The sequence below is a fragment of the Plectropomus leopardus genome, chromosome 15, assembly GCF_026936395.1.
Source record: "Plectropomus leopardus strain MGB_pleo_1.0 chromosome 15, ASM2693639v1, whole genome shotgun sequence".
Classification (NCBI taxonomy): domain Eukaryota; kingdom Metazoa; phylum Chordata; class Actinopteri; order Perciformes; family Serranidae; genus Plectropomus; species Plectropomus leopardus.
In genome coordinates this window covers 20,000,863-20,027,937 of record NC_142190.1, presented here as the reverse complement: position 1 = coordinate 20,027,937, position 27,075 = coordinate 20,000,863, and the positions used below count along the sequence as shown (strand labels likewise).

The 27,075-nt window shown below is 39.8% G+C and overlaps 1 protein-coding gene across 1 annotated transcript in view; it reads left to right on the top strand.

Annotated features, from left to right (window-relative positions):
* Window positions 1–27,075, top strand: part of ubl3a (ubiquitin-like 3a) — a 43,499-nt gene that overhangs the window by 9,558 nt on the left and 6,866 nt on the right. The window contains exon 2 of the mRNA XM_042499178.2: window positions 25,939–26,047. Coding sequence (XP_042355112.1) covers window positions 25,939–26,047 — 109 coding nt within the window. The remainder of the gene's footprint in view (window positions 1–25,938; window positions 26,048–27,075) is intronic.

The window sequence follows — 27,075 nt, the reverse complement described above, 5'->3', positions numbered from 1 at the left end:
TAAAATATTACATTATTATAATTATAGTTTTGTGTTTTTTTTTTCTATTTTTTGGATAATTTTCTAATAACCCCCTTATTTTTAAAAACATTTTTTAGGTAATTGTCATGTCACATACAGTTTCTTGCAATTTGTGGGACATTTCTTGCCAAGTCGTGTTGTTTTCCCATATTTTAGAAAGAAATCTAACTCATCTGTTCAGGTTTTGAAGGGTTAAGCACTTACATCTTAACCAGGCCCAAACCGAGGTTAATAAGCAACCAGAGAGTTACAGGAAATAAAACCGAAATACAAATAAAACCACGCTAGCCCTAGCTGGGTAGAATACTGCTAATGGAGACAAGACGTTTTGAGACATGAGTTTTTACTTGGTTGGATTTAAGGTCTGGACCGACTTACTTGTTTGGGGCATGTTTGAAGTTGTTGGCTTTTCTTTCACAAAGCACTTCAAGAAACTAAGAGCAAGCCTGAAGCACCACTTCCTCTCACTGCCTACCTCTCAAATCAACTTTTTATATGAACTTGTCCTGCAAGTACTTCCACTTCTTTCTGCAGTCCACATCTGAGTAAAAACAAGACAGTAACAACCTATCATGCATGCAGGTGATAACAACATAAAACAGCATAGCCTACTAATGTTGTCCATGGGAAGGATTGTAAAGGTCTGGGTGGCCCTGCACTAAAAATAAACAATCAGCTTCTCCTCCACTGCCAACTGTCATGGCTACATAAGAGTCTGGACAGACATGGATGTGAACTGCATCTTGACTGGGTGGTAGAGGCCTACAACCACAAGTGGGAATTCTTCGTGTGTATATTGTCTGTGGGGCAAACGTAAAGCTCAGGGTAGCCTTGTGTGGTAACCTGGGTTATCGGATGCATGTCTGTTAATATGGATGTCTGCTTTTGATAACTCATTTAAAACTGGAGTTAAGAGGTTTTTGCTTGCTTTAATGCTCATGATAATTTAAGCTAGAGACACATTGCACAAAGCAAATTTAAATCACCACCAAGATGAAGTCTTCAGGATGAAGCCAGCTCTTAGATTTCACTCACCAGGCTTGAAAGCGAGACCCTATCTCCTTTGTTGTCAGTTTGTATTTCGGATCAGCCCAGCTAGAAGACTGAATAGTTCTGTGAGTAACCCAGAGGGTTTCTAAGAAAAAAAGTTGGTGTGTGCGTGTTGGGATAAGGGCTTATTCTGCTGGAAAATCCACCTCTTTTCAGCAGTCAGTGTTGGCAGGTATGGCTTTGCTCAGGCTGAGGAATGTGTTCAACTACTTCACCGTCTTGGGGGCTCCCGGGGTCTTGGTTCAAGAGGAAACTTTTGGTGTATTGATTCCGGTCCTGATCTCTCTTGACAGTGAATAGGCACTTGTATGCTGCATGTCTTCATGTCCTTGAATATGAACATCACAGAGGAAGTGATAGCAATGTAATTTACACCAAATTAGCAGTGCTAATTACTGATTCCTCAGCACTGAGCTCTTGCAAAAACAGCTCTGTACATGCTGGACACCTCAGGACAGAAGTAAAATAAGGACAGTCTTTAGTTTTATGCCAAGTGTTACAGAGTCAAAGCATGACATAAATCAGTGGGTGTAAGTATGAGTAATAAGCGAGCACTCAGATGGCGCCAAGACGACAAAGTCCTAACAAGAATCTGTGAGCCTGCAGCCACTTTCGAAGTATGTGTGTTTTTGTTTTGTTCATGCCTGCACACATTTGCATAGAGGAAAACAACTAAAGCACAACCTGTTCTTCCTGCTAAGTGTGACCTGTTTGCTGTTGGGTAACACCCACTCCAGTTCACTTTTGCAGCAGAGAACAGTACAAACTAGAGGTGCATCCAGAGGCAATTATTTGCACGTAATAGTGATGTTACTCTGTGCCACTGGTTCCTTATATCTCTCAGTTAAGTCTGACAAGCCACAAGAGACCCAGTGAAATTCTCCACCTTTTTATTTATTTGTTAAAATTGTATTTATTCAAATAATTGTTAATATAATTATTAAATCAAAATGCAAATTTCTTTTTGTTTGAAAAAAAAAAAAAAACTCAAAAAGTTCCATTGCCCCTTTTGGTGTTTTACTGAATCTTAAAGCAATACTTTGCTGATTTCTAACCAGTTTTCTATCACAACTGTAAGGATAGTATGTGGTAAACTTCCTTCCATCTAACCAGTACCTAGATCTCCCTTCTCCCCCTATGTGGAAATATCACTGAATGATGCAAAACGTGTCATCCGGCGATGTTTCGCTTGCTCTCGTGACTGTTGCTTGAGCAGGCTGTACTTCTGCATTTTTGTATTGCCCACCACCTCTTTAGACACAAAGATTATAGAAGTAGATCAAGAAATAAACCTGTCCCTCTCTCTTTCTTTCTCGAAACTCAGACCAAACTCTGTCCAGACTGTAAAATCACATAGAGCTGATCAAATATAATCCAAGATTCTGTTGCTGCACTGCGTACTTGCAGTACGAGTACGAGTTTGTGAACTGGATGTAGGCATCATACTGTTTCCTGCACAGGGTGAAAATGCTGAGATCAGGCGGTAAAATTAAGCAGCACTCATCAAAAATAAACCATGATTCTGTTTCTGTGTTGCCTATTTCCTCGCCTCAGATGTTTTCAGAAACATGTTTTAGCTTAACGTTTAACTGAAATATGTGATCCTCTGTTACCACCTGGCCGCCATTGTGTCAAAGGGGCGAGTTGGAGTACATCGCCGGCCAGTGGGAGTGTTTACTGGTCTGGTGCAGTGCATTCTGGTAGTTGTAGGTTTTCTACTCTGGAGCAAACGTGAATGCCATAGCCTTTTTCCTTTGTTTTCTTTTATGTAGCACCAATCTACATCTATTTACATCTTTCTACTACATTGACAGGGTAGTTTTATTAAAAGACCATCCTCCCAGCAGTGAAATACATCTTTAAGTTTAAAAAAACGAGAAAAACAACAATGTTTTGGTTAGAATTAATGAGGTAGTGCCTGCTGGTACTAAATGAGATTCATAGGATGCTGTAGGCTGGTTGAATTGCGAAACTAAAAGGAGGAAGAGAAACTGGTATTAAGGACTGGTCAAGAGTTACATGCAAAGCTGAAATGAGCAGCCATACATAAACTAATGTTGCTGAAATATATAAAGATCTTATTTTCCAAAGCAGTAAACAGTGGTGAAAAACATGTGGCTCATTTGTATAATTTCTAATATCAACTGATTTAGTTGTGTGAAGCGGCATGTTAGTCTCATTAAATATTCTACTCAGACAATTTTTGGCCAATCAGTAATGTGAACTAATGTGACTCATTAATGGAGACTGGGAGTTGGGTAGCTGTTAGATAATAAGTTACTTATGGATATTCTTCACAAATGACGTGCTCGATCAATGTTCTTAGTGCACATACTTTATTGATTTCAGTTTTAAAGCAGGCATTAATTGCACTGACAAACTGGGAGATCTTGATACAGTCTTTTGATTTAACGTCCTTGTCATTCCAGTAAAGTCAAAGTAGAGGGGACTCTCCATAAGCTGTAATTTTCCTACATATTATTTAAATAGATGTAAAACAAAAGCTCTCAGGTAAGAAAAAAAACTGCATTTCCCTGCAAGTCTAAATGTTGAGTAGAAAGAGAGTATGGTGTGTGTGTGTGTGTGTGTGTGTGTGTGTGTAGGAGAAATAAGGGATGGGAGGGGTAGTGTTTGACTGGCTCAATAAAAGGAGCCTTTCAGCTGCACTGGAAACAATTTCCAGCTGAGGGGACATTTATATTAAAGCTTCGCCTTTGCCAGCACAGACCGTTCGTGCGTGTGCGTCAGAGCAGCAAGCTAGCAAGAATCAACTGTCCCTCTTCCTGATGCATTTTGGGACAGGCTGACATCTCTAAATCAGTGTTTAAATCTGTCCCGATATTCAAACGTCCTGTGCCAGCGCAGTCAGACAGACAATTCGTACTGAGGGAATTAGAGGGGCAGTGTTGAGACTCTTCAGGTCCCAGACAGGGCAGACATTAGCCACGGAGCAGTCATCCAGAGGTCAAGCCTCATTGACTGGATGTTCCAGCAGGATCAGCTGGCCTCCGGTCCCCACACATATGCCTTTAACCCATTGTGGGCTTCAATTAGAGAATAACTTTTGCATGTTTTTAAAATGAAAATGGTCCGACAGGCTTTTGTACTCAGCACTGCAGCATATTTGACTGTCAACTTGTTATTGCCTTCATAATCAGTTGATTTGATTTTTTTTTTTGGTTCATGGATTGTTTAGTTTGTTACATGCTAGAAAATATTAAAAGTAGAGCAGGGATCTTGTCTGATTAACAGTCAAAAAACCCAAAAATATTCAAATTTGTGTGATATAAAATAAACAGAAGGCAGGTTATAATGACATTTTAAGAGATGGAGCATGAAAATGTTTGCTTGATAGATGTGTTAGTTGTGTTAGCTCATAACTCATACCACCAGTGTATTAGACTATATTTATATTTTTAACTGTTTAACTGACACTGTTAATCGTTAAAAATCTTCATCAGTAGAAGTTATTATTCTAATCTCTATTAGTATTTAGAGCCGTCCACTGTGCCAAAATGATGGACAAAACCTGATTCCTCAGAAAAAAACGTCTATAGTACCAAGCACTAACCAAACTAGAGGCTTAATCCTCAGCTGAGAATGTGAGCCAGCATCATTATTGAAGCTTTCAGGGGTTTGCCCCTATGTGAAAAAATTGTATAAGCACCATAACCTGCTATTTTTTTTTGTATTGTGAACCCAAACCCTTTTATTTTTCACTTTAAATAATTTTCTACCACTCCTGAGTAAACACTTCTTCTGGTGTACGCTTGAACGAAACTTACAAAGACAAACTGCATCGTATTTGTTGCACAGCAGATAGTGTTTCCGATCCGTGTGCTGAGAGATTGTCAAGTTCACGTGGAACAGGAAGTAACAGTGCATTGTTTGTGCCTGTGGTGATGTCAGAAGAAACAATAGGAGATGGAAACTTTTTTTTAACATCTTTTCTGATTTTAAGATATTCACACAGACACACATACAGAGATGTATGTCGGTGGGAAATAGAGTAGAGTTAAAGATAGAGACAGGAAGGAGTGTGTGTGTGTGTGTGTGTGTGTGTGTGTGTGTGTGTGTGTGTGTGTGTGTGAATGAGAAAAAAAAGCGAGCATGGAGAGAGGGTATATTTGGCCTTCATGCTGTCTTGCACAAATTTGTCATTGCATGTTGGATGCTATGGAGCACTCTGACTATGAATATCTCTAATGATCCCAGCAGGGCTTGTGTGTATGTGTGTGTTTCATGTGTGTATGTTTCATAAGTGTGTGTGTTGTCTGAATGAGCTAGCAGTAATGAAGCATTGGACCTTGGACTAGAATGATTGAGGGCTTTTCATCTACTATTTTTCTCAGTTTCTCCTAATGAAGAAGGATCAGTTTATCCTGAGGGAAGCAGCAGAACGTTGACTCACACAGAGGACATCACATATTGACCTTTTGTTTAGTTTAATTGCACATTTTTGTGAAGTGGTTTCTCTTTGCCGATGACCATTTGGCTAAACATACGGTTACCAGCGAAACGGCAGCACTCACTGACTCTTAAATCCTTAATCTAGACTAGTAGGTTTGAAGCCTGGGATGTTTGTGCGTGAGAACGGCTGGCACGTTTTAGCTAAGGTTAGCTGACTCCCATTTAGCTGGACACAGAATAGCTCAGTCAGCTGATCTTGGTACAGTTACGGTTCATAGTGCAGTGTGGTTGAAGGCTCAGAAGTGGCAGGTAAAGTAATCCTGTTTAATTTTTAATCTAAATGTCACAGTGTTGAATAAACAGGGCTATATCTGTGAGGCCAAAGTGTGCTTCGTAAAGTGTTCTTAACCTCTATGCCACCTCTGCATTGTGAACTCAGGTGGATATATTTGGGGTAAATTATTTCTTACACACAACATCCCCTAAACAGCACCCCTTGGTCGATTATGTCATCTGTATTCATATTTTTTTCTGCCTTTGGGTGGAACAATGTTTGTCAAAGATCTTGATTGGGTCCCCAGCCACCACCACCCCCCCCCAACCACCTCCTCCTCGCTGCTCTGTTCCTTCCTGTTTTTGCTTGTAAGTGTTTGCCTCCACCGTCTCCCCACTGACGCTGCCTTTTTCCTGTTATGCACAACACAAACAAAGCCGGTGGCTCAGATCTCAAACCAGACAACAATGTAAAAGACAACAAGGAAACCCATCCAGACACCCGTCTAACATACTGCAAACACAGACAAGTTTTTTCTGTCGTGATAATTTATTCAGTTAATTTCACTTCAATTTTTACGTCACTGTGAATGAAGAACCAGGGTTTCCAGTGTGCTTGTTAGTGGACTCTCTGCAGAATTAACCAATTATTGAGGCTGGATTTTGTTTCAACAGACACATAGTATTGTGTAAGAGTAGGTAGATTAGGTTATACCTAAAACAGCTTCACCCATATTACCTGAAAAATAACCTTGGTATTAATTATACACCTTTTAGAATTGTATGGTATTGTGTCTCTGTCTAAGTGCCACCCCTTTTCGATCTGTGCTCCAGCAAGCTTGAAACACGGTGCTGCTTTCAGACTCCTTTCACAAGTATTTTAACCTTTGAAATCTGAGCAGATTGGTGCGATTTTTTTTTTTTTTTTTCAAAAACACAGGACAAAAGGCAGTTTGCAACATGGTATGAAATTTTCCTCATCTTGCCGTCAATTAGTACATTTTAGCATTATTCAAAAAAAAAAAAGAAAAATGAAAATGTCTATAGGGGAAAAAAGAAAATAGCGAGGCAAAAATATCTATTCAGAATGATCCTTATTACATATTTAAAGTTATGTTACAGAATTATTCTAACTTTCTAAGCACTTTTTCCAAGTATTGTTTGCCCTGTGTTTTTTAACATTCTTTTTCTTTTATATTGTTTGTTATGTTTTGAACAACTTTAAGGTAATTTTCTCGTACCCTTCACTTATTTCCACTGATTTTTTTTGGATCATTTCTTCTTTCATCGCTTATTGCTGTCTTCCCATGTTTTTGAAAGAGGGTTAAAGGGTTAAAAATTTTAAAAAGAAAAACAAAAACAAAAAAAACAAAAAAAACAAAAAGGATGGTCAAAAAAGATGGTCAAAAGATGTGGCTGCAGACTTTCTCTTCACGGACACAGTACACTGTCGTGTTTCTTCATGTCTTACTTCACTAATGTCAGAAACGCTGGCTAGCGTATATCTGCATCAAGAGGAGCTTAATCTCAGCTCAAAAACATTATTTCTGTGGTAACGTTAAAGAAATTTAGAAGAAACACAGGTACTGGAGAATGGTTTCTGACAAATTTTTAAGATGACAACCTCAGTTCACGTTGTTTTGCCTTGCTCACAACACTTAACATAGCGATTACATCCTCCCGTCATATAGTGCAGTCCTTGCCTGACTCCCAGAAACTCTCTCATAAACACTGCGGCACTCACTAAACGGAACGGGCATCACCAAATTTGTTTTTGTTAAGTTTGTCCGTCCTAGCAACAGTAACTATGGGGGTGAGATTCAGGATGGGTTAATGTTGTGTGCTTTAAATTGTGTGTGCTGCATAGCTCTACAATACATTTAATACGCTTTATGGTTACTATTACACATTTTATAAATGGTTTTGATTGCATCATTTAAACCTGCATCTATTCTTGTCACTGTGTGCTACATTCCTGAATAGGCATAGAAAATACAATGAGTGTGTGTGTGTGTGGGGGGGGTAATACCCCTGGTTGTGTCCGTCCAGTGCCATCTGGTGAATTCCAGCACAGAGGGCATTTTAGCTTGCCAGCAGTCTCTATCTGTGTGCCTCTCTCTTCTTCTCTGAACCCCCTCCCTCACACACACCCACATGTAGACACACATTTCCTCTGCTGCTACACACACACAGCATCACGTGAGTTGTGACTGCAGGGCAGTACTCTTTTCTGAGGGAGAAAAAGAAAATGCAGCTTTGTGGATGTAACTGCTGTCTCCCAGCCGTTTCCTCTCTCTCGCTCTCTCTCACATGTTACGTCAGTTTCTCCTTTAAACGTCTGCTAAGCCTTTATAGTATCTGTGGAAAGGCACAAAGACAGTAGTAGAATGGACTGAGTTTTGGATGTGCAGCGATGTGCTTTGCTTTGTCAATTGTGTGAAAACCATCTACAAAAACAACTCAGGATTTGAGATACAGAAGTGGATTTACCTGCCAACCATTCACTTTGAAATAATAGACTTTGTCTTTAAAGATTTTCTTAACTCACAAATCACCGTCATTTCAGACTGAAAAGACAACACGGCATTTTCACCTGCCAGCAGCAGTATTCTTTTCAGGATCGTGATAGATGATAGATGGTAGTGAATATTTTACTGGTATGTTGGCTTGAGCTACATTTATATGTCCCCATCCAAATCCTAACCTGCAAATATCTGCATAGTCAAAGAGGAAAGCCAACACATAAATCGTGAAGTACAGCAAAACACGTCAAACAATGAAAAATGCCCATCGTAATTCTCCAGAGTACAAGCTGACATCTCCAGATTGCTCATTTTGTCTGATCAGTAGTCCAGATCCCAAAGGAATTCAATCATTGCAAAATGATATAAAGCAAAGTAAGCAAAAAAATGTCACATTTTAGAAGCTGAAACTAGTGAGTGATCTGCATTTTTTTCTAAGTTAAAGGCTAAACTGATTAATCAATCAAAATAATCTGTCAGCTGACTGATACTGACTAATCATTTCAGCATTTCTGCATTTTGTCACAGGAGTTGTTTTTTATTTTTTAAGGGCCAGCTGTGAGTCTGAAATGCTTAAAATCAATTCATATGTTTAAAAAAAAATCATTATTCTAAACCTTAATTTTGAATGCACGCATGAAAACAGGGAAAAGTGCTTGGAAAGGACAACCTTAAAGGTTACAAATCAAGTTAATCCTGACTGCAGGGCATCAGCTACACACCGCTGGGGGGGACCACCTAGGAAAGAGGGTGGGGTGGGGGGGTGGGTGTGTAGAGACAGAGGACGGAGGAAGGGGGGAGACGGGGGAAGGCAGAGGTCACCACGGTGTATGTAGTTCTTGTGGGAGGGGGAGAACAGCGTGGGGATGCTTTACTTGACTCCAGGGCTTTCACGTGGGGGTGGGGTTCAGGAAAATATGAGGGAGGAAGTCACGTTGGTGAGACACCCTGTGATGGAAGTGAGGGAGAGGAGGAGGAGGAGGAGGGGGGAGCAGACAGGGCTGCTGCAGAGCAAATGGTAAGACGAAGGAGGTAAAGGACAGGAGGTCCTTTCATCACAGCCTTCATCAGGGATCATCAACCCTCTGTGTGGTCCCTTCACACCAGCAGCACGCCGACACATGGCATGTTGGCCTTTGGGTTTGAGTCTCCGCTGGTGGCTGTTGTTTTCATGGTGCCTGAACAGACAAGACGCAGACGAGCAAGCTGGACAAATTAATCTACTTTGCCAAACAGAAATGCACAGCAATGAAGGCAAAACAAAATCCATGGCTAATTCAAAATAACAATAATCCGGTTGTATTTAAAAGCTTCCAGTTCAACAGTATTTTATTGTATTTTTCTCATTTTGCTTGAAACACAGAAAGAAGTTGCTACAGTGGCCTGAAAAGCTGCAAAGCTGAATACTTTACATGTAAATTAAAGCAAAAATGAAAGTCAAATTGACAACTTTTGTTAAATCAAGACTTTGATTTCTATATGATAATGTTCAAAACAGTTTCTAACGTGGTTTTGCATATACATTTACGCCAAAATAAGTTATCATCGACCTTTCTTTTGCTTAACTGATGTTTCCTGAAGGAGTTTATTTTTTCTTTCTGCTTCCCGGCCAACAGATGGTTGTGCCATTTGCCACATAGACCTGACGTCACTATTCAGTGTGCTTATAAGAGAAAGATACATTTTTCATAAACGGGACATCATGTAACTCTGCAGCAACTAACTGAAAGCAAGTCTGGAGATCAACAAGTGTGAGAATTGGGCTTTAATGTCAAAAGAAAGTGAGTTTGGACAACATGCTAAAAAAGTAGTGGTGCGCATTAGATTATTTGTATATATTTGGGGTAATGGAGCCAGAAGTGTCTGATAGGCCCTGTGCGATATGCTGCAGAGCCCAGCACAGGCAGCATGAAGGAGATCAAACTTCAGTGGAGGTGGGAGGACAGAAGAGTGGTGCACGTTGTGTTTGCTGACAAGAAAGTTCAAGGGTTTTCTGGGGTGAGTAGATGAGACATGGCAAAGTTAGTATCTGAAAAAAAAACAGTGGCAAAATGACAACGTTTTGGATTTGAAGCCAACAAAAGAGTCCTAACTGAGAGCGACACAGTTTTGAGCTGAAGTTTTGTTCAACGTGCTGTTTTTATTTTTTCCTGCCGCTCGCTATGAGGGTGCTGCTATGGACGAAAAGACTTCAGTTAAAATGAGGAATTACTTACAGCGTGCCTTATTATTTTACTGCAAAAACCTAAATGAAGTGGTAGCTGGCTGAAGGGAGAACACCTAAGGAGGTGAAGGTTTTTGGTAAATGACCGTCGCTAATAACAACCTACTTGTTGCTGGCTATATTGCATGTCATTTCCAGTAAATATCGCAATACAAAACATGTTTTTTTCTGTTTAAAAAGTAACATTGTAAGTTTTGTAAGGTCAGTGTCCGTCTTTGAAGTGGTGGTTACATCTCCAGTATGAGGTTTGTTTACATGAGTCAGTGTGGATGGAGAGCTTCGATGTTACACAATGCAACATGTTAATCGGACGCTTGTTTGCTAATGGGACACCATGTCCTAATGTTTCACTTGGGAGTGGCTGCTGAGTCAAGTGCATACAATTTGATGTATTGGTTCAGTCTGGTGTTTGGCAAACTGGTTTGAAACTGTGTACTTTTCCAAAAGCCTTACACAATATTGTTCATATATGGGGATGACAGTGTGCATTGTCACATTCACAGTGTTGTTTTGGTTGGTCACTTGAAAAGTGAAAGAGATAACTGTGTAAAGAATGAAAAAAGAGACAGAAGTTTGATCCCAGCTTTCTCTAATCACTGCGTGAAATGGGTGTGAATGTGGGAGTGTATTTGTTGAAATGTTTCAAATCTTTGATGTTAGGAAAGGTGTGTGACCTTCTATAGAGCCCCAAACGTCTTGTGAAACGTTTCACAATAGGTGTTGCTTTCCTTTGCTTTCACACTGTTTGTATCTGGGGAAGCAGGGTGATGTTATCAGCTGGGTTTGGAGCTCCATTTTGGCAAACATCTGCAATCCTTATCAGCCCCGTAGCTGCTTTTTCTCACAAACCTTCATATCACTACCTGTATAACATTGTCAACCAATGATGGCAACCACAGATACATCTTTATGCCCCATTCTCTAGCTCATCTTTTGCCTCGTGTTCGGGAGAAAGGGACAGACGGTCGAGACGCTGACCGAAGGGTGAGAGGAGAATTGATTGAAGCGTAGAAGAGCAATTTCACGTCTCGGGCCACAGCATCAAAAGCAGAGCCTCAGCAGCCACCTCCAGTGGGTATTTTGAGCGTGCACGCAGAATGTTTGTGTGTCCATGAGCAAATGCGTGTTAGTGTAAAACACCAAATAGTTAGTGGATGACCGAAGGAACTAAGTGGATTTCACCTTCACGCTTCCTTTTTTCGCCGTCTCTCTCTGACCTTGTTTTCTCTTTGAGTTCCCTCTCTCATTTCCTCCCTTGGTCCCACGGGCTCGCCTCCAAAAGTGTCAGCGTTTCCTCCGTCCCTCTATAGCATCGGACCTTGTCATCACTATCACGGCGCCTGTACAGCATCAACACTTTGGAGGTGATGTGCGATCCGGGACTCTGCTAATCTCCATTGTCTTTTTCTGTCCTCCAGCTGTTAAATCTCTGTTGGTCACAGTTTTTTTCTTTTGTTTTCATGTTTCTGTGTCCCTGCCTGTTTTATATTTCCTTTCTCTCTCACTGATATTTATTGGAGTTTTGTTCTCCCTGATGAGATGAAGACAGTGCAGTTTCCCCTGGCTAAGGTCAAAATTTGGGATGGGGCTCAGTGGAAATATTCGAGTGAAACTGTCATCTTTTTCTGCTACGTGACAGTCTTTTCTCACTTTACAGCGTTTCCATTTTCCCCTCGCTTTCTTTGGTCATTTGTAAATCGTCTTTACTTTATGTCTTCTTGACTCTGTGAAGATGTGGAAACGTTTAAGATGTTCGTCCTGCAGACAAAGGGAAGAGTCAAGCTGGCATATGTTTGTGTGAGTCTTGGTGAATAGTGGCTGGTGCTATGTGACCTTGTGTCCGCGGTTTTTAGACCATACGGTACCTTCAACTTCTGTGCAGTAGCGACATCGATGTGTTTTTAATCCTTACATCTAATTTGCAACATGTGCTCACTGTAAAGAAAAGCAGTAGGCAGATGTCTAGAGCTGCAACAATGATCGCAATAACCGATTTGTTGATGGACAGAAAGAAATCATTTGTTTTGATAATGATGATTAATCATTAAAGTCATTTTTCATTCAAAAACAGCAGAAAATACTGTTTTCAGCCTCTCAAATATGGAGTCTCTGTTTTATATTATATTATTTGAATATCTTTGGGTTTTGCACTGACCAAACAAGACATTCAAAGACATCATCTTGGATTTTAAAACACTGACATGGACATTTTCTACAATTTTCTGACATTTTAAAAACCAGTAATATGGAGGAGGGGGTGATAAGGTATATCAGGTATATAAGTAAACCTGAGATAGATGGGGTTTTTTTTTTGTTGTTGCTGTTTTTTGGACATATGGGACCAGCTGAAACAAGTTGATAATTCAATGTTAACATGTCATCACATTTAGGTTTATATTTCAGATTTGTAGCCATAAAGTCAACAGCTTTGTTGTCATTTGCACAGAGATAAAATACAATGAAACTGCTAGTTTGCTGTCCTCTCTGATCACAGTCATGCTTAAGAATGAAACACAGGAGCACATTAAAAAGAAACAAATAATGTTAAGACAAATAGCGAGTTTAGATGCATATACAAATATAAATATAAATATAAATATAAATAAATAAATAATAATAAAAATAATAATATAAAAATTATGAAAGAAACTACAAAGTGTGGAAGTGTGGTCACTGATAACCCACTAGGTGTCAGAGATTGTATCGTGGACTCTGTTTTGTTTTTCTGCAGATACAAACATGGCAGTGAGCTCATGCATCACTTAGTTTGTTTGTGTTAAAAGCTGAGCAGCAAAATGAGGAAATTGTTGAGCCGAAGACCTTTGTGACCTCAAATGTCAGAAAAATGAGACTAATCAGATGTTCATCTCTTAAAAGTGAAGCCTGTCTAGTCTGGCCTGAAACAGTAATGACATTGTGTTTTTAACATTTCATGAATGAATCCATTGACACAGTTTGTGATACTAAAATTTTACGTGTGAACGAATAGTTTGATAATTTTGAAATGCAGTTTTCTATTGGTTACTGTCTTGCAGAAACTTAAGGGGGAAGAAGTTTGTCTCTCTATATTCTCCTGGTAGATCTTAAGTTTGTGTTGTTGACAGCCAATAAATTTGCTTTGTGTAAATATTTAGCCCGGCATAAACCTTTAATAACTTGTCACCAGGCTAGCTAACACTGCAGCATGCGATGCATCAGCTCCTGCATCATCGTCACACCTTCCACACATATTCGTCCCATCAGTGTGCGGTGTGCCAGGAGGCAATGTACAGTCCTTTACTTCAGTTTTGGCTCACATTCGGCATGTTAATTCATTTGACCCCGGGGTGTCGAACAGCCATTTTAAAATGTGAAGAAGCAAGACGTAGAGTTGAGGGAGAGACAGGAGGCAGCCATGCAAAGTAAACCTGCGTCAACCTCTTTGTGACAGCTCTGATCACAGAGAGGAAGCGATAGGAGGAATGTGTGATCAAAGGCACCTACCTGGCACCTGTCAGGAGAGAGGAATGCAGCCCTGGGTGTGTGTGTGTGTGTGTGTGTGTGTGTGTGTGTGTGTGTGTGTGCGAGTTTAGCGAGGCAAGTTTTCAGAGAAGACACCAAGACGGGAGATGACAGCATGAAAGGAGGCTCTCCCTGTTTCTGGTGAGAGGAGAAGCAGCTGATGGATTAAAGGGTTATCTGTTTGTAAACGGGGCAAAGAAGGGAGTGATGAAGAGAGAGGACGGCGAGCGGAGAGCTGTCGGGTACAGTGCCGGCTGGAGCGCAGGAAACTGCCTATCATGCTGGTGACAGGAAGGAGAGGGAGGGGAGAGAGGAGCAGAGTGGTTTCATGGTTGTGATGAGAACGTCAGCATATCAAAGGACGGGTCTTTTTGAATGGCAGTACAAAAGGACGAGGGCTTGGAGAGAGATATGAGGTATGATGGGGCAACTAAGTAATGAGACATGTGAGTGATAGTAGTGAGAGCAACTAAAGGGAAAAAGGAGATTTATCGCTCATTTTCTCCTGGATCCAAAGCCCAGAGATATCACTGCAGCGGTGGGATAATGATGTTCGTAGCTGCAAGCCCAGCTCTGCGAGGGTCAGAGTTAAAGGCTGAAAAAGAAGACATTAAAATACCAAAATCCTCAACGTGAAATAATGAGTTTTCCCTAGCTTAGTTTATGTATTTTTTGTCTTTGCAGAGGAGCTGTAAGTGGAGGGTTTCTTTGCTTTGTACAATTAAACTGCCACCAGATGTTTGATGCTATAACGAAGGAAAGAAACCTTAATTTTACAACACTAGTAGAACCTTAATGCAGCCATTAGCGCCTCTGCCATAGGAAGTTAGCATGAGGCACCAGAAAGTGCATCTGATAAAGGTCTGTGGTGTTGGCTCTTACAGTGTCTCTCTCAGGAGATCCTCTCTTTAATGATTCATGGCTGTAATAGAGTCCAACAGGAAGAAGGCCTGTGTTTTATGTCCAGTGAACAAGCAGCTCACTTTATACACAACCAGGGACACAGGAAAGGTGGGTATCAATCCCAGGCCAGAGGGGTCACGTGTGGCTTCAGAAGTAAAGAGTTCATATTTTTCCTTTTACCTGTTAGGCTTTTTATCAGTCCAGATTGATTTGGTGTGAGTTGTAGAGTGTTGGAGATACTGGCAAGTACACGTGCTGCATCACCGCACAGAAAGAGGCATGCATCTACTGCTAACTTACCTTACACCACTGAGCAAGCTAATGTTACAGCTCTTCAACTGTTTTGGTGCTTTGAGCACCACAAACTGAGTGCTATCTACTTCCATTATGTTGGAGGACCGACATCTCTATGGCTGATATCTCCAACACTCAGCAACTTACACCAAAGCCATCTAGATGGATAAATAGCAGTGCAGGTAACAGAAAATGTGAATTTTTGTCCTTTATTGTCCCTTTAACTGCCTAAAAGTTACAAGTTTAATGTTATGTTTTTGATTTACATACATTAAACCTGTAAGGACATTTTTTTTTTACCATGTGTGAACAGATCATTGACTCTTCATCACCTTTTAGTCTTGTTAGGTTAGGTAACAGTTGCTTTTTTTACGCATCCAGCAGCAGTTACAGATCAGCATTATCATGCATCTGGTCTGTCTTTTAGCTTTGTTTTTGGACTCCCAGGTAGTTTATAGAAAACTTCAAATGAAAATAATTATGGAAACAAGCACTGTAAAAATAGCAGCTCTAAGAAAGCCCCCTCACGCTCATAGTGTATTAAATAATGCCATTGCCACTGTTGATGAAAGTAATATTACAAGTTATACTATGTTAGAGTCCACTAGAGTGCTTAAATATGATGCTAAGGTCCGTATTGTACTGTTGTGAGTATTCAGGCATGACGGCAATGCCTGAGTGAATGCAGAAACAACACATTTCAAGGGTTATTTGCATTTTCTACAACAGAAACAAACACACGGTATCCTCTTTGCTGTTTAAGAAAAAGACCATTGTTTGCTTTTTAAACACATGATGAAACTTAATCAAAATCAAATTAAAGATTTCACGCTTTAGCCACGTAGCTGCAGCATCAGTGTGTGAAATTACGACGTGTATAAATCTTAAAAGATGTACACGTTAAAGTAAACAGCTTTCTGAAATATTATCTGTGAAAGAGCTAATAGAAGATATAAAAATCTATATAGTTTGAGATAATAATGCAACTCAGACATTTTTACTGCTGTTCATGCTAAGCGGTCATGTGTTCTGCTAAAACGGGAAGTCTCTGAATGCTTTGCTGAGCAATGCACTGTAGTGTGAACCCCATTTGCCTTAAAGCAATAATCAGAGCAATGACCAACTAAAAATACACACATGGTGTAAGAGACTGTGAGAAAACTCCTGCTAACTTTTCCTGGAAGTACAAAAGTACGACATGAGTTATCAGGTCGTCCAATGTCATTCTGACCTTTTGATTGACATGGTTTTTGGTGGTGGAATCCGTGAAATCTGTTGAATTTAATTTCACGTAGCAAGATAAGAACAATTTGCTTCGGCTGAAATGGTTGTTAAATTATCTCTGGGCTGATGTTGCTACAGGCTTAGATGAATGGACTTGAGTTGATTTAAAAGATAAAAGAAAAGCACACTAAGTTCAGTGTATGCATCACATTTGACCTCCAACTTTTGAGTCTGAAATGACATCAGAGTAACATACTGTTCTACCTGACAAATGAAATGCACCTTTTTTTGAGTAAACCCTACTGTTAAAAGTGTTTCTCTTTATTGCCAGCTGGTACTAAAGTACTGCAGCTGATGTTTGGTCTCAACTGCTCTGAAGCACGACCAGAAAATCTTATCCACCACGAATGTGCATATGATTTTAGATATACAAGACCAGCTTGAGTTGTTTCATCTTGCCTTGCATTATTATTTTCATTTCATGAGTGCTGTTTACATAGCGTACATGCATAAAGACAGAAAAACAAGACATAACAGCACAGATGACTAACTAGCTCCCTGGTTATCACAAGTGTTGGCATGGCAACCAGCAGAGCATGACTGTAGGCATAATCGGCTGTGATTGTTGCAATAAATCTTGACCAGGCAGGTTCCCTCGCTGGAGCTTTCTTTTTGTCTTCAGAACAGGAGCTTTTCTTCCTCTTTGTCCAGCACCTGTAAGAAAGATTCTCACTCTGCTTCTTTCTGTCAGTTTGTTTCACTCTGCATGTGGTAGATATGCACCATATATGGGAATACATCACTTTCTGTCTTTCTTTATTTTACAGTGTATGTATTTGTTAAATATTCTTTGTCCAACCTTTGCTCTCTGTTTATGTCATGGAACAGAGACCTAATGTTTTGCATATGGTGCGTGTTGTGTAATACAAGCAGTTGGTTAAGCAGGTCAAAACAAACCATGACACACTAGTCATTATAGATAAGTGCCCTGTAGAGATGTTAAAGTTAATAATAAACAAACTTTAGTTGGGTCAAGGTCCTGCTGTTTATTTCTAGATCTTTACTGCAGTCAAAAGATGAGCTGTACCTCTTACCGGAATACAGTGACGCAGATGTTTGTGCTATGCACGTATAGTCATGTGCCTTGATGTCAAAGCTATATTCAGATACAAACTCAAACTACAAACTCATCCTAAATTTGCTTTAAAGGTCCAGTGTGTAGGATTTAGGGGGATCTAGTGGCAGAAATGTTGTTTTCATTAGTTCACCCAAAAGTAAGAATCATGGTTTCGATACCTCAGAATGATCCATTTATATCTATAGGGACATTTATGTTTTTGTCTTTGCCACTCTAGTTCTACATGCTTGGCACACTGCAGAAGTTTCAGTGGGGTGCGATCCGCAACCTTCCTGCTATATGCCTCTCGCTGCCACATGCGGCTTGCCACATGCAAAAGCATTCCCCCAAAAGCTTAAGTGTTTTTAAAAGCAACTTCTGCCGCCCTAGTCTGCAGCTGTGATGCCAGGCAGGTGCTCCGGTGAACACTGACGGAAGTATGAACAAGCCTGTAGCTGCATAACTGTAGAAAGACAACTGAAATAACCGAAATTACCAAAAATTTCTACATATTTGGACTATTTGCCGTCTTCTAAAATTTGTTGGAAATGTTATTCAAGGCCCAATTATACATGTGGTTGTCCTTTCAAGTTGCTAGTGCCATAATTCCAGGTATTTTGACACCAACATTATCAGCTTCTCCATCTTGTCTTCTTTCTGCTCTGTGATGTTTGATCATCCAAACCCAGGCGACAACCGCCAGAAGGTCAAAGTGCAGAGCAAAAATCGTGGGCACCAACCGCCTCATTCAGAATTACTTCTTCTCTTCCACCTTCCCCTCATTTAAATGACCGTAGGTGGCGAGTTACCGCACAGCAGTGTGGAAGCCGCGCAGCTGTCTTCAAACTTGGCCTTCATACCTGTAAAGTTTTGTGACTGTGACACAGTTGTGATTTTGGTGCATTGACAAAAATCTGTCCATAGGCAGACATACCTGGGAAAGTGCTCAAAACTGTTTCTGTCTTAGTTTCTGGACCACTTTTTGTCATTATGACACACTCCCAGACTGTGGAGGTGAAAACAATACCAGCCATCAGGCTGGAAAATAGATGGCATGCAAGATAAGTCCATACTATGGTATGTCAACATGCAAAGAAATTACATTCTGTTCAAAAGCATGGACAGCTTAACCTAAGTGTCATAAATTTCTCTCATCTGAAATAAGACAAATATGTTTCTTTGTCTTTCTGAAGTTCTGTCAAAGTTGCCTTGTAACTTCAAAGCTTCACTGCTTTTATTTTGAAAATTCTCCATTTGCATTTAATGTGATGTGTTTCTGCCAGCAGGTAGCCTCAGCGGGTGTGTTTATCTGCAGTTAATATTGTGTTGGGTCTTGAAATAAATATTAAAGAACACATTGTGAGGAGGGGAAAAAAAACAAGTTTGAAAAAGTACCAAAAACTGCAGTAATGCACTATTCACAATACTGTTAGACACAACTCACAGACACTCTGAGATTACAAATCCTCGCCTCAGGCTTTTTTTTCTCATATCACACTATCGTCAGACTGCCATTACATAACTGCTTTTTCTGTGTGTGTATGTGTGCATACAAATGAAGAAACTCACATAAAGGAAAATAACACTATTTATAATATTGTATTAAATATGTCGAAGTAAAACTGAGGCTATTTGACATATCAAAAGAGTTTATTTTCCTGTGAGCTCGCTAGCTATTCTAACATCTGAGGAAGTGAAGCTGCAGTCAGCCTGCTGTTCTATCACATACAGTGATTTTCTAAAAACACCCTTTTCAGTGCGTTTTTAATTAAAGAAAACAATGTCTCCAAGATAGAATATGAGTGCTAATGGGGGCTAATAATTGCCATAGCTCTTTATGTGTTTTCAAAATTACTCAGAGCTTGCAAAGCTGTTTTATTTACTCTCTTTTGGCTAATTAAAAAAACAAGGCGCCTGTCTTTCCAGCTTTGTCTTTGTTTTCTGTAGGTTTGTTCACAGTTTGTCCAACAAGCCGCAACATAACCTTTTATGCTTCCTGTTTTGTAGCTTTTAATATTCATTTAAATTTGCTAAAAGTTCTGCTAGGAAGAAAAGCATCTTCAAGTACTTATCAATAAAATCAGCGACTGATTTGTACTCTCAAAGTGCTGCGTGGCTACGTTCTTGAGCTTACAGTCAAATTTTCTCCAGAATTAATGGGCAAGTTAAAGCAGGCTGGCTGCAGGATCCAGCTGGCTTGTTTTAAAACAGACCCCAGTCAGACTAATCACCCACCTCTTCTCCTAAAATCATTCATACAGTTAGGAATCCACACTGACAGCAGCGGCTAACCTTACTGCTCATATAAAGCTGCTCTAATATATTCCCACAGGAAGGCTTCCCACTCTATAATTTGTTGACTGCTGCAGAGGGTCTAAAGAGCAGCAATACTCTTTAATGCACTTATAAACACACACACACACACGCACGTACATAAACACACACGCACACACATACGCCTTGCCATGAGAAAGAGTTGAGAGTGGTACTCGGGGAGGAATAATTATAGATGGCATTGAATTTCCTGCTCTCTACCGTGTGCAAACAGTGTTTAGCCAAGAGGCTTTGCTTACTTCACATGTTTACACCATGGCACTACTTGGCAGCAGGGTCACATTGTTGTAGCGTGTCTGAATGTCTGCAGTGGAGGCTTGACAAGCGGGGAGCTGTGTCACCACTTTCATGCACAAGTAGACTGTTTCTTTATTTTATATCTTTCCAGAAGTGGACAGGAATGGAAGCCGCTGCACCAGGATGCCTCAGCATTACAAACACTTTCACATAGTCACAGTAGGAGAGAGATTCACTGTCCTCCAGTTCTCGTCAAGCTTTGCAAACTAGGAAGCTCTCACACAGCTGATTTGTGGCATCATGAGCTCGGAGTGAGCCTTGTGCAAGCTAGGACGTGCTGTTTGTATGCATGAGTAACTGACTGCCTGCAGATATGTGTATGCATAAATGCATGAAACACTGCTCTCCCCCATACCTGGAGCTGTTGTATTTGTTCCAGAGAATAGATGGTAATTGAATATAGTTCCCTGAGCTGGCTGTGAAACCTCATTATCAGCCCCCGTGCAAAAGAGAGTCCAGGGAGAAGGCACGAGGACCCTCAGGGAGAGGGGGGAGGGGGAGGGAAAAGAGCAAGGGAGAGTTAAGACCTTAATTCAGGTAATATCTGAAAAAGGGTAAGTTGAGGAAAAGTTGATGACATAAGTTCACCTGTAGAGATACACAAAGGTGATAAATGGAAGGAAAAAAAACAACATAATGTGTTCCCTGGTGTGGTGCTGCCCCACCAGAACAGCCACAGCGTTCGGCACTGATCCTGCAAAACTCTGAACCCAACTTGAGGTTTTGATGCTGGTGGACAGCGCTGTTTGTTGATTTAAGGGCTGTACCCGACACAGAATTATGTCAGTTGAATGGGATTTGGCTTTTCGATATGAATATTCAGTGTTTCATTTTGTTTTCTATACAAAATTTTTGAGTTTGAACGGGCTTTGTGGACTCTTGTGTGACAGTGGTGTTCAAGTAATATAGTTAACAAGCTAACAGCGCTAATGACGGATTGGACATGTGCAGCAACATCTTTTGCTAACACTAGAAATCAAACAAAAGCCAGAGACTGTGCTGTTTTTAAGGTGCTGTGAGCTGCAAATTCACAACTTCTAAGCAGAAGGTCTCTCCTCCTCTGTGCTGCTGCCTGCATATCCGCAACCCTCTGTACCAGAGAAAAGCGTGAAAGTAAAGAGCGCTCACGAGTGACTGCTCGACTTGAAGCATTCTCAGTCGACTGAGGGTCTCCAAATGCTGATTCAAATCTCCGACTTTCAGGGGGAAGCCCTCGGTGATTTGCATAATTTTAATGCTCCTCAAACCATTCAGTGACCTTCGTACCTTGTACGAGATCATCTGCATCTATTATGTATCTTTCTATGTAGGTTTTTGTTTTGATCTGTCACATGTCTCCAGGAAGAACAACAACAGTGAGCTGCAAAAATAGAGAAGAGGATTGGATAGAAGGAGAGAAACAAATACAACTGAAAGTTGTGCAGGTTGATGATAAGAGATGATTTTATGCTCTTTAATTGAAGCCAGCTTAGTGCCGCCTGTTATTCTGTCCTTGTACATTCCTCCACTGTACGCCGTGCAGAGCGAGAGATTGACAGAGTGGGGGAGAGAGACGGAGTGAAACAGACAGAGAGAGGGCTGGAGGGGGGATGCAGTGATTGCTGCAAGGAGAGGAAGACAATATGATGTGACACTGTAGGAAATGGGCAGGAGGAGGAGGGGTGGAGGGGGGCAGAGTTATCTTGTAGGTGTTATCAGGTTAAGCCACCCACCACTGGCTGTCGCCATGGTGACACCATGGTAACGGCCAGGTGTTAAACCAGGATGGAGCAAGACCTTGCTCACATGAAGGAGCTTCCTCTGTGTGTTTCCTCCTCATTATTTCTGTCTTCATAAGTCTCGTTCATAGTCAATCTAAGGTGTTGTTTGTCTTGAGGGTGTATTTATTTGTAAAGAATTATCATAATTTACATATCCCATGCAGCATTTTGCAAATTCCCTCTTGATGATCTTTATCTCATCTGTAAAGTTGAAACTATTTCTTGTGAATAACAACAGGAAACTGCTACCTATCTTTTTTCAGTTTTTAAAAATGCAACACAAGAAGGGCGCACGTGTTTGCATACAATGTGGTTCAATTAGGGATGGAAATTACCGAAGGTTTCATAATATGATACTGTCACAGTACTTTACAAGGTTTTTTCAGGCTTTGAAAAAAGTTATGGAACTTGTAAAAATCATTGACAGTTTTGGAAAAATCATGGTATTTTGTTGTGTGTAATGACTTTGTGACAGTAATCTTCAGTGGACAACCTTCCACTTAATATAACAAAACTGCAAATTTATTTTCCCTAGCTGTCAACTTCAAAATAGCTCTAATATGCATCGATGCACGACGTTTTGTTTACCACTTATCACGTATGTTTCTCCGTTGTCTCCCCCAGTTTGAGTCTGATTTGTTTTGAAAAATGCCAGGACCAAAGAACAAGAAAAGAAAAACATTGTTAATGATCCTTTAAAAATCATGGAGAGATTTTTTAATTTTGTCCATGAAAATGTGAGGGATTTTAGTCAAGGTACAATATCATATCCGATTTTAAACAATTTTGCGTTAACATATATTGCAGTATATTTTAACTGTCAATCATGTCCCAAAAGGAAAACTTTTCCAACATTTGTTTTATCTAATAGATTAAAGTTTTAAAGATCAAGTTGCTCACGTCAGTCATTTCTATTGCAGTAAGATGTACCTGAAAAAGCAGTTGATTTTATTATTTTAGTAGGCTACCAAAATTTTTATCTGTATATCGAGTAGTTGTGATTTGTAGAACAAAAAATTTATATTTGCCATCCATGCATCTATACAATATTACCACACAAAATATTGCAATACTATGCTGTATACACACAACCCTACACCTTATTTTATGGCCAAGGTTATTCTGCATATATATATATATATATATATATATATATAATAAAACCTTGAAGCTCAAAACTAAGTTCATGTAATCTCTTAGGAGCAGCTTTACTTAAGTATTTGAATGTTTGCTGCTGGGTCGATGTTGAGGTCAGATGTGACTTTTTTCTGATCATTGCTGTATATTTGTTGTGTATGTATAAGTATGTGAGTGTATATGTCTCTCTATGGCTCTTTCATTCTTAAATCTGTAAGCTGATTTAATAACCTGCTTAAAGAGATCTCTGTTTCAATCCGTCGGTGTTAGCTCTGTTACATCACTGCAGCCAGCTCTGTGTGCGAGTATGTGTGTGTATACGTATGCACGTGTGCGTGTGTGTGCGTGTGTGTGTGTGTCACTCAGTGGAGGGGTTTTGTGGGGCGGGTGGGGGGAATAGAGGGCTCACAGACGCTCAGCACATGTAAGCACACTAACAATGACAAACACGTGCTTGTGCCATGCGCACACTGAAGGCCAGACACACAAATATAGAAAGCAAAGTCAAACACACACCATAGACCTTTGCTCTGGCTCTTAAGGGCGCAATGTACCACAGCCAAACACACACCATGCCAGTTAAGAGATAACCTCTAATTTGCACTTTAATGACAGGCAACGGGTGTGCAAATTAATGGTTTTAAATGAAAAATAACACACACTGTGTTCACTTCTATATTTGGGTGATTTAAGGTGAGAAATTCACAAAGAGATGAGGCGCTTAGCAACAAATATTGGGCCTCTCGTGTTAAATGGGATTATTTTAAGCAGCAGTCGAATATACATAATAAATGTATCTCTCTGTTTCTATTATTTGTTGGCATTATGGATGTCAGATTTGGTTATTTTAGCTTTGATAGTCAGACACCCGTTAACTGGTAATTGCCTGCTTCATTTTAAAGGGAAAAAAGGTATTAAGTACAAGAGTTGCTTTCCTTTTAGTTTTGACTCAGTGAACTTTAACGCCAAATTTTAAAGGGCTGTCTATTTAGAGGTAGCCAGAGTTCACTGTAATCTAAATGTCTTGCCTTTTATTTTACTTTCTGATGGCTTTGCTGACAGACAGCCAGCTAGCCGCTTTAACATGCTTCATTTTCAGTTGCAACCCTCCTTCAACGTTGTTAACCATGTAAGCACCATTAACCACGCTATCTGGTGCTAACTTTGCATAAAAGTTAATGATGCAAAAGGGGTTTTGTGGCTCAAAATGAAGCCCCTTGCTCACCTACTGTGTTTCTGCACTAGCACCATCCTGCCATCATGGGTTGAGACAGCACCACTAACAGTAAACGGTTAACCATTGATATCCCTGGTTGGCATGTTTAAAATGACATTTTAGACAATAAGCGCAACACAGCGAGTGATGGCAGAGAGGGAAATTTTGGATGTCACAATTGGAACAATTTAGACAGAGTCAGATGGTGCTCATCTGTCATTCACAGTATTTATGAAAATAACAAAATAATTGCAAAAAAACACATGAAGAATGAATAAAATAGGGACTGTGCTATGAGCGACATTGATGCAGTTCAACTTTTCACAGTATGCAGCCAATGTTAAGTTCTAAGCTCAAGAGTTAACAGTCCTTACTGTTGTTGTGTCTCTGGTTACAGGCATTTTATATGAGGTTTTATGTTGTTTGAGGTTTTGAGTTTTCTGTGCAAAAAAGCAGTAAAAAGTAGAATTGCAAACCATTCTGACAGATATACATTTCTGTTTTGGTACACTAATATGCAAGAATTGTTTTATCTGGAGGGAGTTTGACAGTATAACAGCCTGTGTGTTTTTTGTTCTCTGTATTTTTTCTGTTATTCAATATGTGCTCTTATCAGTTTCAGTGCAAATAAATCTGTGTATAATGGTAGAAGTATTATTACTTTAATTAATAGAATACTCTGTACTCATATTTGTATATTTCCAGTGGTCTTAAGAACACCAAGTTCGGTTCCTACCTTCAAAATCATACAGTAGACCCCATAATGACAATACTCCACCTGCTCTAGAGGTGCTATTCAGTAGCTGACACGAAAGGGAACTTACACACTGTGAACAAGAGTGCCACACTATTAGTCATTTGTTATTATTAATATACTTGGCTGTCACCACTGACTAGTGGGATAAGCTATCAGGGGCAGGTTGCACATTTTAACAGCCTTTTGTTTTCCAGCTAATTGTTTGTGTTTTGTGGGCTGTTTCACACCGAGAGCTGGCTGTGTTGAAGTTAAAAGACACAGTCTCATTCATAAATAATAGCAATCTAAATTTGCCTTGTGTCTGCAAGCAAGGGCGGGTTTAATAGTGTACTCCAGGAATTCAACCTTAAAATGCAAAAACATAGCATAAGCAATGAAAATGTGAATGGAAAATGCTGTTGGCGTATAAAAGGAGAAAAGCAGATAGTTGACAGGATGTGCACAAAGCCTCTAATTGTCAGTTAAATGAGTAAATTTCTATCATAAGTATTGAAATAGAAACAGGATATATTCACACTATTATGAATATTATTATTATACATTGGATTTTATGGAACACAATAAGACGAGACGTCTGGTTTGTGAATGGTTAAAGTGAGAAGGTGACAAACTGCTAGAGGTGACAAAATTGTGAACCACAGATAAAAACAGAGAGTTAGAGAGATGAGAGATACAGGAAGTTGAAGAGACAGATGGGAGTTAATCCTGCGGAAGGACGGTCCTCAGGGTCCTCACGTCCTTCTCCTGTTTCCTATTAAAGTGCTTCCCTTGAACCTGCGAGCTTCCTGATTTGACTGCGTTTAATGTGACATATGGGACAGCTGCTTATGTTGTCCAGTAATGTTTCTCACACACTGTTCTCACATACCTGTGTTTTTATTTTTTATCTGTGTTGCAGATAAACCTGCGGCTTATTTTAGTCAGCGGAAAGACAAAAGAGTTCCTGTTCTCCCCCAACGACTCGGCAGCGGACATCGCCAAACACGTCTATGACAACTGGCCGATGGGTGAGTGGCTATCCCTGTTATTTCTTAATGTTCAGACAAAACATATAGTCCTACTTTTGGGCACCATTAATTTCAAATGCCGTCACACATCCACAATTGGGGCTTGGGGTTATAGAGAAAATTAAATATCACAATATTTTTGACTAAATTCCTTGATATCGATATTGCAACAATATTGTAGGGTTGTCTATTGGTGCTTTCAGAAAATATTTACGCAGATTTTTGATAAATAATCATCAGTAATGTGAATATAATGACTATGTCGGTAAAGACAAACAAAACAGCTAGATAGTCTGTCAAGTTCAGAAAATTAGATCACTTTACTGTAATGCAGCCTTCAAAAACAGGAAGAGACAACATTTACAATATCGTGATATTCAAAATCTAAAACATTCAGCTGTCCAGTCTCATTTAATAATTAGGGGTGTAAATCAGAATCAGAAATACTTTATTGATCTCCAGGGGGAAATTGTGGTTCATTACAGTGGCTCTGTAATTTTAGAAAGTAGAAATAAGTAGGTATACAAGGTATGTAAAAGTATAAAATATAAAATAGAAATACAGCAATAATAAAAACAATGAATGTGCTGCTTGTGTAAACTGCAACCAGTGTCTAAAGTTAGAAAAGAACATATGTGTTTGATGCAACAAATCACAGTTTTAATCGTGATACAATATATTGATTCTTTGGAAAACAATATGATATTTGCTGATATCACAAAGTCTGCCACGCTACTGTTTCTTTTTGACTTTATTCAGAACCCTGCGATCGGTATAAGACGATATCAGTAAATATCCTTTATTATCTTTTTCTTGGCTGCTTCCCATTATCTGCCTGACGCTAGCACACAGACTGATGACACTCACGTGCCATGGAGATTTCAAAATAGACGTATCTTAAAAATGAAGTTCTGTATCTACCGGTATGTTTTCACTTTGCATCAATAATACTGGATTGTTGATCGCTGAAACTATGTGTCATTATATCAAAGTACTGTTACACCTCTAATCACGATATCCATATATAT